The following is a 10,227-nucleotide window of genomic DNA, read 5'->3' as shown; positions in this document are numbered from 1 at the left end:
CACAGGTTTAGCCTGAGTGGCCTGGCATGGAATCAAATTCACAGCCTGAATTACTGTTTCACTCGACCTCTATTGGTTTGTGTCACATTTTAAGCTGTCTACTTTCCCTCTCACTCTGTGAATAAGTGTAGGAAAAGATCAAGGTTGGGATTAAAATACGTACCTTCACAACATTAATCCTGCATGCTGGGAAAAAAACAAAAAAGCCTAAATGTGATGCCAAAGGATGCTTTACGGGTACTAAAATGTGAAAACCGATAGTGAGAGACCTGACTTAGTGTTGCCGTAACTCTGTCACCACATCAACACACTGTAAGATGTCCTGGATCCCCTGGAGGATGCTCTGTAAGATGACAGCAGCAACAAAACACAGATTTTTCCGCCAGCTGAACTCAACAGGTTTTCCTCAGCATATTCCAGTTAAGGACAATTTCCTTTCTAACTATAGCCTGATGGATCATTCTGACACTAACTGTATAATGGGCTATGACAGATTCCCCTTGAGTCCTATGCAGCCTTTCCTCATGCATCAGGTTAAGTAAGGTGAAGTCTCGCCCTGAAATTTTGTAGTTAACTTTGTTGTGACTCGGTTTTTAAGTCTCCGTAACATCTATCATACACACATTCGGTTGTGTGGTGAGTAATCGGGCACATTAACAGGGTGTTTGTTTTTGTATCAAAACTTTATTTATCAAACAAAAAGAATGCACCATTGAAATAACATTTCTATAAAAAAGGACCATGGGACTGTTCTACAGTGCATTACAAAACCAGCAATTGTATACAACATTGTGGATAGAAACTTCGCTTTACTTTGTCTTCATCATCATCATCCACTTTCCCCCCTTCACTTAAATGAACAAAATGTACACTCTTAAATATTGCAGTCACTAAGCTAATTTGGTTATAATGAGTCTTGGACTTTTTTTTTAAAGGATGAAGTTGAATGTATTTACTCTGAATCGTCCATCTGTCGGCTCCTCTGTCCAACAATGATGTTCTGGAAATGAAGTAATTGTCTGTGTGAGAGGAGATAAGGGTCGTTTTAATTTGGTCCCTTTCGCCCTGAAGAGATGAGGTCCACATCATTCGTTTTTTTTTCTACTCTATTATTTTCTTTTTGTAAGCTTTTGGCCTCAAACTGTCTGCCATGGAGCTGACGGAGATGGTTTCACACGACACCAGACCTCTCTTAGTCACCACATCCCTGACCAACTTTATTTTTTCTCTTATTTAACCCTCCCTTTTCTTATTTTATTTTTTTTCACCGTGTAATTTGTCCCTTTTTTGATCCTCAATGGGTCCCACACAGGAGTGAAGCGCCCAAAGAAAGAAGTTAATGAAGTCGAGTTTCCCTTTGAAATGTGGGAGGTGAGCTGAGCCAGTTTCCACCTTATCAAGTCTGCTTGGTGTTTCTGAGTTTCACACAATTGACACTATACTAGTTCACAAGGAGCCTTCACTCGTACAGGACCTTCCCGGTGTGTTTCACAGGTTTTAGTCCATTAACTACAAAGAGCACTGGTTTTTCTTTCCTGCAGAGCATCAGCTTTTACTCTGATTTCCTGCCTTCCAGGCTGCCATTTAATGACACCTTTGTGAGCAAAGATATGCTGAAGTCATCCAGAAATGCAGCTGAAAGCATTTAGAACATTCTTTGTGGCGGTGCTTTCAGAGACACTCAGACATATGAGAAGAATTCATCATATTTGCCTTAATAGAGAGATGTAAAGTTTGACCAGTAGTGCTGGTCAGTATTCAATGATCTTTTATAGCTATAGTGAGGTATCAGTCTCCAGATGAGTAATCAGTAATCAGAGTAATCAACCAACCCAATGATACCTACTGGAAGAAGAAAAATACATTTAAAAATAAAGGATCTGAAAGTGTTCTACTATAATTGAAATAAGGAGTATGAAAAACACATATGGCGCTTTACTTGTCCTTAAATAATTATTCTTTTTATAATTTCATAATGATTCCATTTGAAACATTGGTATGTCTCTAACAATCAAATCTGAGTGAAAACTTAACGTAACCCAACATCTGGTTTGTTTTTTAATATAGTCAGTTTTTTTTAAAGAGAAAAATTGCCATTACAAGAATAAAAATGTGAGCACATGAAAAAAATCAGTTACTGAGGTAAAAGAGTTTTATTCTATAGATGCCATTGTCAAATCTATCATGTCTGAGTTTGTCCAAAGGCACCGTTTGTACTACTTTCAGCCGATTAGCGTTGACTCAAGCACACCACAAAGTTAAGTCCTGCCCATGATAACTGCACTCTGCAAGCTGCTTTGCAACCCACCTCCACTGCAGCTTTAATCCATGCTGTATCTGGATTGACCAGTGTCATATCTGCTGTTGGTACCAGCTGCTCTGTTCTTGCTGCTGCTCAAGAATGGAGAGCCATACAGCCAAATACAAATTACTCCATTTAGTAGTGAACACTTTCATGCAGCTCAACTCAAGCTTCAGTTTTAATGTCACAATGAAACACACTTCACGTCAGCTCCACTCAGGCGCCTCTCTCTTTGCCCCAGATTTGGATTTCCTGGCTCCAGATAGTGGGCAAAGAATAAAACTTAAATGTGACCCTACGGCGGGTCTGCTGTAACTATGAAGAAGAACTGCATAGATGCGATCGGAGCCCCGCCATCCAGATTTCGGACTGACAATAAACAGAAATCGGAGGTGACTGCATCTCCTTGGAACGAGGAATCACGGTGGCAAACAGAATGCTTCGTCAAGGAATGTAAATAAGCAACAATATAAAAAAAATACTGAAACCTTTTAAGGCAGTAACCTAAAATAAGAAAAATAAAACACTGCTTCAGTCCTCTTTTTTCATTTTTGTTCTTTGCTAATCTAAATGCACATTTGCAGAAATATCACATGGTTATAAATAATAGATTTAAAGAGCACTCGAAATAAAGTAATAATAGTAATAATATATTAAATTTGATTATAAAAAAGTTACTTCTACTCTAGTGGAACTGTACACTGTAAAAAAAAAAAAAAAAGGAGCTTTTTAAAAATGTAGTTCTGCTGCAGCAACGTTTTTCTCCACAGTAAAATACACACAAAGCAAAAACCCGACATCTGGCTGTTAGGAGATGGGGTGAGGGTGGGGTCAGACTCTTGAAGAAGAAAAGGTCCTTTTCAGTCCTTAGTCTCCTTTTTAGATTCCTGTGCACTGTTTAATTCACACTTGAAAAAGTGAAACTGGGAATTTTGTGTTGCACTGAATGATAAAATAAGATGATGACGTTGAGATGATGGTGATTCTGAGGCTGTTCCAGCATCAGATGAAGAAACACTATTTCATAAAGCAATATTTTGGGATCTTTTTGCGCATTGACAGCAAATCACATGGTTTAGCTTTACATTTCACATTCAGATAAATTTATGTCCCCTTTAAGTAGATGTTTATTCTAACTGCCACAAATAAAAGCTTGCTCTTAACATGTTGTCCACACAGTCACAGTGTCTGCATCATTTAATCTCTCTCAATATTCTTGCCTGTCAACAAGTCCTCTAACCTAAATGACAATGTTGATACTTTTGACTCTAGCTGATATTTGCAGGAGGGGAGATTCAATTGTCTGTAGTCAAACACTAGAGGCCAACCTATCTGCCTCAATCTAATGTAATTTTAGGTCCACCATGATGTGTAGACATGCTGACATTTTGGTCCCCCTGAATAATATTGATGTATTTTCTATATATGGATCAGAGTCCTACAGTCATGGTCAAAGATTTTGGTCATGACTGTATAGTCAATTCTCAAAGAGCTGATTTCACACTAGAAATCAACAGAAACCAGGCAAACAAAGTAAAAAAAGTTGTAAAGTAAAATATGTCTGAAATCTGAAAAATGAAAAAACAGGTAGAGTACAGGACGGTCCTACAGCTGTTACATGCCGATAATGTAAATGAAACTAATTTCCTTGCAAGTATTGGGAGAATACAGGCAGAATTTCTCCCCTTCAAGTTTCTTAGTTCCTATAACTAAAGGTTAGCCAATACAGGTAATTTGTCAGGTATTAAGGCAAACATCACTGCACAGCAAAGGCCGTGGATCTTAAAGCTTGGTTACTGAAGGGAAAAAAATCTCTGAATAAGCAAAAAAATAAATAAATAAATTAAAAAATCAGCTCATTTAATTTTTCTTTTAGAAATCTGGCCATTACACTGTTCTAAGTTAAGTAGGCGGATTTCCATAAAATGATCTTTGTTGCTGAAATAAAAGGACATTAAGGTTGAGTCTGAGAGGAAATGGTTTGTTTTGATGAACGTTTTCTGCATTATGAGTCACCGAGTGAGCCATTTGGGGGTACAGCATCTTGCACTGGAACATTTTGATAGACACGTTTGCCGTTCTGTGGATCCAAGCTTTGATATTTCAAGTACAGGGCGATCCCTGCCATCACTGGATGTAGTACATCAGATGTGTCTGTGTTTCCCGGCAGGTGCTGAAAGGCTGCATCTGCGCTGCCAAAGTAAAAAAAACAAACAAAAACAACTTTTCTTTTTTAGTTTCTCCCTTTAAAGGGACACGGGACTCTTGGGATAAGCCCTCAGCAGAACAGTCCCGTCTCATCTGGTCCCCGTGTGTCGACTTTACAGGAGGAACAAATTAACATAACACAGAGCCCATTTTAACATTTCACAAAGACTTCAAATAAAGTGACTAAATATGGAGAAAGAAAAATAACACTGAAGTGAAAAGTATAGCTACAGAGAATGTCTTATTTATCTCAACGATGACAAAAACTCATGAAGGCGAATGACTGAGGATAAAAAAAGTTAGGTGTTCTCTTTAAAGAACATTTCAAGTCACATCATTGGTATAAAGTCGGATTTTTGACAGCTGAGGGGAAAAACACCTATTTAAAGGTTTAATCAGCTGCTTATCCGTGCTACTTTGAAGTGTTTTATCTGAGTCCAACTGATTTCTCCTTCTAAGAGTTACCAAATGTCCTACGTAAACGCTACAGAGTGTACAGGTGTTTCATGAATTAGCTCGTGCCTAAAAACGTTCAAAGGTTTCAGCCCAACTGATTATTTCCAAGATCCTGCATCAGTTTTTAGACTGATTTCCTTCCTTCCAGGCACCCATTGGTTTCAGCTCAAGTTTATGAATTTCAAATAGTAGAGACTTCAAAGTGGAGGGGTTTTTGTAGGCCTGATACCTTGTGCATAAAGTATAGCAGGGCATCAGACAGACATCTGGAGACAAACCCATCGTTATGTAACTGAAGTATTCTTGATCAGATTAGTCAAAGTATAATTTGAGCAAGCACTTTGACCTGATTTGGACTTATGGGGGGTCTACGAATTGAAAATATACAAAACTAATGGCAGTTGGAAACCAAAGAGTAGACAAAAGATGGATGTTTCTTATAGGTTGAAAAGTGAAAACTAAGTGCCTTAAACCTGCTTTTTTTGTGCTAATGGCCATCAAACTCTGACTCTGACCTCTGCCCAACTTCGCACTTGAAAACCTCAGTAAACGCTTTTCTAAAGAGGTTTTGAAATCAGTCACTAGTTTTGTATTTTGTTTTATATAGCTTGGTGTTGATTTTGTAAGTTTGGGTCCAATTCAGTGTAAATAGACATTAAAGTAGCACATGCTGTAGGTAGTGGCGAATCCCTACTGCTCCTTGTTTTCAAAAACTGAGATTACAGTGGCTTAAGTGATGAGCGTGATGACTTAAAACAAGAGACAACTTCAGTGTCTATCTTTTGCATGTGGTCTATTACGGAAACAGCTGAAATTACAAGCCATTTCTAGGAAACTCAGAAGAAACAGTTATGAAATACAGATCAATTCTGCAACACTGACTAAAATAAAGTTGCTCAAATGCAAAGTGTGATGGCTGGCTGATGGATCCACCAGTTTAAAGACTCCTAGTACTGCTCAACTTAATATTTATTTTTTTACTTTTTGATTTAAGAGCTGTTCTGTAAGTTGACTTAAAGTAACCTGTGCAGTTGCTTCCATTTCCACTGACACTTCATCTGAGTCACTGGATCAAAACCTGACAAGTTGGCAGTGATACGAAGGTCTGGAAACAATGTGTGCAAGCTGACTTTCAGAAATGAAACAAACAAACATCTGCCCGAAAGGTCCAGCTGGATGGATGATAATTGGAAAAGAAGATGTGATTCACATTTAATGGGCTAAAATGTGCAAATTCACCAGTAAGAGCAGTTAACTTTAATCATTCCTTTTCTTTCCTTTTTGAAATGCCTTGTGTCAACAGGCCATTTGATTCAGAATTTATTGTTGAATCTGATTTTCTTATTTTTTTATAATCAAATTTTAGTCTGACCCCACGGCACAGGATTGTTCCGTCTCTACAAAGCTCTGCTCTGCAGAGAGGAGGGGAGGGGAGGAAGAGCAGAGTGAAACGGTGATTTTTCTCTGAGAACAGGCTGATGAGTTTGATCCCCTCACCGCCTGCCTGCCAGCGTTCGCTCGCTTTTCATACCCGCGCTCGCACTACCGAGATGTTACCTTTCCATCCCTTCCGTGCCCGGGACTTTTCTCCGCCGGCGTAACGGCCCAGCGAGCGTGAGCTTGAATCATAATATTTGAAACTACGTTATAATGAATTCACGGGCTCATTCCTCTGTGCCCTAACTCGCACATACAAACCACCCCTGAATATCAATTCATGGCTTTGCCTCTCTCTGTCTCCCTCAGGCTTTTTCCTTTTATCACAGAAAGATAAAGGTCTGTAAATTACAATATGGAGACTGGGGTGATGGAGTCAAATACAGAGCATACTGATTGCCTGTTTTTTTTCTCTCCCTACTGATTAATGAATCGTTAGTCATTTTGAATTCCTGGTTTTCTGCAGGCAGACAAAATGACTATCCTTACCAGTCGTTTAGCCAGGTGGTCAAATGTGATTGTTACAGGTGGTGTAGTTCCACATACTTCCAATTATGTTGCAAGAATGAGGGGGTGATATTTAGAAAAACAGATTGCTGCAGCAGCAAAGAAAGAAGTGAGACCTTCGCAAAAACTCCAGCGCAGATCAATTTGTTAGGATTTTTTTTTTTTTTTTTTTTTTTACAGTGTACACCTTCACTGTCCTAATGCCGCTTTTCACAAATATGATTTCTCTTTCAGAAAGAGAAACAAAAACATCCCCACCCATCTCATCTCCATCAAATTTTCAAAATCAGGTTCTCTCGCCTGCTGTCAATGCAAATGCAGTTGTTTTAAAGAACAGGAAGGTACATATGCTTTGCACTGATGCTACAGAGGACACCTTGAATGCAGTTGCTTCAGGTTTAAATTCCCTCTTTGCAATTTGTTTCCTCAGTCAACCTTTTCTTAAACGGCTTCTATTAAAACTACAAATGGCACAAAAGGGCTTCTTTATACCAGTTAACAAAGAATTTTTGAATTAAACTAAATGTGTGACATGTTCAAAGGCTGGAGGTTATCATATTTCACTGTGGTTAAAGTAGCTCTCTGCAGAAATGTGGTTAAAAAAACCTGACTTAAAAAAAACTCAGCTCTGACAGGACATCAAATGTAAAAATATACTTTGTGGATTATGCATTATTTGTGTTGATCTTTTTGTCACATTTTCTCTTATCGTTTTTTGTATAAAAACAGAACCACCTGAAGAAAACTCAAAGTGAAGCTGACGGTTTTGCCATTGTTCCAGGTGGTTGATCAAGGTCGACAGAGGTACACTCGTGTTTGTCTCATGAAAAATAAATATGGATTCATCAAAAGCAAGCCCAGATACAGCACACTCACATCCAGCCAGACACTGTAAAATGGCACAGTGAAAAAATAAACAATGACAGATCTGTCTCATTATCGTCATCAGTGGCTGCCCCATCATCTCCAATCCCAATAAAAACATTAATAATAAAGGTAACATCAAATCTCTTTTTCTTCCATTTTTGACAAGAGCAACACAGCGCCCTGCTGTGGTTGCTTTGAAGCTAATTATGCATACAACTTAATGACAGAAAACAAAATTATTGTTTTGTGATCTCAGAGTCAAAACTGTTGTCTTATGATCATGACTTAATTGACTTAATCATGACTCGATTTTGGTAGTGCTTATGATGTTTTTGATAGAATAACCATGATTCAGTGAGTGTCCTACAAAATGTATCTTTGGTGAACACGTGAACTAGTGTCCCAAAGACCAACAACACTGATATTCACAGACTGTAACCCTTCTTTAGTCCTCCAGACAACAGGGGGGCGTTGCTGCACTTTGCGACTAACATGTTTAGAGTGACTGAACATACGTTTGACATGAACAATTGCTGTATTCCAACCGGAGACATTTCTTTGTTCCACAGTGGAATTGATCATCTCAAACCAGCTCCACCTTGTTCCTTAAATCTTATCTTTTTCACCCACTTCAAGTCCATTTTTAGGCCAGACTTGAACAACTAGCAAAAAAAAGTTACAGTAAGCTTTCAGAGATGAGAATTTGGCAACGACACAAGTCCTTGTGGGTAAATACTGGACATTTTCTGCGTTAGGGAGAGCAAAGGCTTGGTCAGGAGCAGCAACCAACTGTGGGAGTCTAAAGAGGTTTTTATACAGTCCTGTAAGAAAAAGTTAGTAGAATCCAGATCCAGATGATTCAGACCGGACTTTACAATTTTAATCTCAAGATCCAGAAAGTCGAAGGGTATCTTGGGCTTGGGTGATGTGTGTTTCAGTCAAATCATACTGTTTTGTGTAAGACAGAAAAAGATAAACGATGAGAAAAAATATCGTAGTGAATCACCTCGCTCTGTTATAACAGACAACCTTGAATCCACATGAAAAAAAAAAGTTTTGGTGAAACTTTGGTGGCTGAGGATGTATTTTCCATTTCTCACTTAGGTTTGTGTTGCATTTTCAAACCATATGCACATCCCGTAAATGCGCAAAGTTGGAATACCCAAAGAAAAAGAAAAGACAAAACGGAGTGGCGATAATGAAAAATAAGTGAGGTACAGTCACAGTAACTGAGTTGAAGATAACTCAGCGGAGAAGGATGCTAATAAATATCACAAATAAGAGAAACAGGAGGGATCTTGTAATTTTGTCTTCTTTTTTTGTGATAATCCTTTCCCCCTGTTTCATTAAGTCGAGGCGCTAGGCATTGGGTTTTTTTTTAGTTTTGTGTTTGAGGTTGAGGGGTCTAAAGGGGTTTCAGTTTAAACTCCTAAAGACGCCCCTCAACACTGGTTCTGTTCTTGATGCTGTGTGCTGTAGTGTTTATCCTCTTTCGAATTTCCTTTTTCCAATCCCGGTCCCAGTGGATAGTAGCCAAGACCAGTAGAAACCAAACAGACTTAGCCCAGCACAAACGGAGATCTGATTCCACAGAGGCATCTTTAAACCCAGATTGACCTGTTGGTGCCTTGAAAGACCAGACAACAGGTGACATCGAGGCTTGAAGAAGGGTTCCAGACTAGGCCGTGATTCAGGGCCGGGCCGGGCTCAGATGTTAGAAGGCGGAGCCTGTTATGGCATTGAGTTGCTGCATCAGCCCTTCTAGACTGGCCATCTGCTCTGACAGGTCATCTTGCTCATAAATCTGAAATATAAAGAAATAAAACAGAGTTTAATAGCTTTAAAATCATGGACCATTGTGTGTCAAAACTACATACAGTAGATACAGTTTAAAGAAAAGCTATCAAGCTATAATTGTGAACCAACCGATGCACCACTGAGGGTAAGTATGCATGAGGCAGATTCAAGCATATGTATTTCAGGCTTGAGGCTACACCCAAGCCCCCCCAGGATCGATCCACTGTATTTTTCTGTTCTCTTAAACTAGCTCCAAAATAACTAAGGATGGATATCTGCATTGTTGCTCAGGTGCTTGTTAGCACTGACCACAAGCTTGTGTATGAAAGCCGTTCAGTAGTCATGTTGTGACGAGTTCAGATATCAGTTTGATCATACCACCAAATTCTACTGAAATATTTTGTAGACATGTGCTTCTTCGTTGGTAGTGTGACCAAATCAGTCCTGGCTTCTGCACTTCATGTTCTCATAAACAAACATCCTAATGATCATCGCCTGCCAACAGACCAGAAAACAGTTAGGCTTTAGTTAATTACCCAAAGATCAAAACTTAACCTCCTACAATCCAAAGCAGCTACCAACCCTACTGAAAGGTAAGCAGCTTTTTACAAAAAAGCTGCTTTCCAGTTTCAGCAAACTTGATTTAAAAAATG

At 38.9% G+C, this 10,227-nt stretch overlaps 1 protein-coding gene across 4 annotated transcripts in view; it reads right to left on the bottom strand.

Annotated features, from left to right (window-relative positions):
• Positions 1–664: 664 nt before the first annotated feature.
• The window catches only part of dcc (DCC netrin 1 receptor), a 356,620-nt gene continuing 347,057 nt past the window's right edge, over positions 665–10,227 (bottom strand). For all 4 annotated transcript variants that reach the window (XM_084934587.1, XM_084934589.1, XM_084934590.1 and 1 more), the window contains one exon: positions 665–9,581. In XM_084934587.1, coding sequence (XP_084790713.1) covers positions 9,492–9,581 — 90 coding nt within the window. In that variant the 3' untranslated portion in view covers positions 665–9,491. The remainder of the gene's footprint in view (positions 9,582–10,227) is intronic.

Source organism: Perissodus microlepis, chromosome 7, assembly GCF_051167445.1.
Source record: "Perissodus microlepis isolate ML-2025 ecotype Zambia chromosome 7, ASM5116744v1, whole genome shotgun sequence".
NCBI classification, from domain to species: Eukaryota; Metazoa; Chordata; class Actinopteri; order Cichliformes; family Cichlidae; genus Perissodus; species Perissodus microlepis.
Note: the sequence above shows the minus strand (reverse complement) of the source record. Positions and strands in the feature narration are given on the sequence as shown.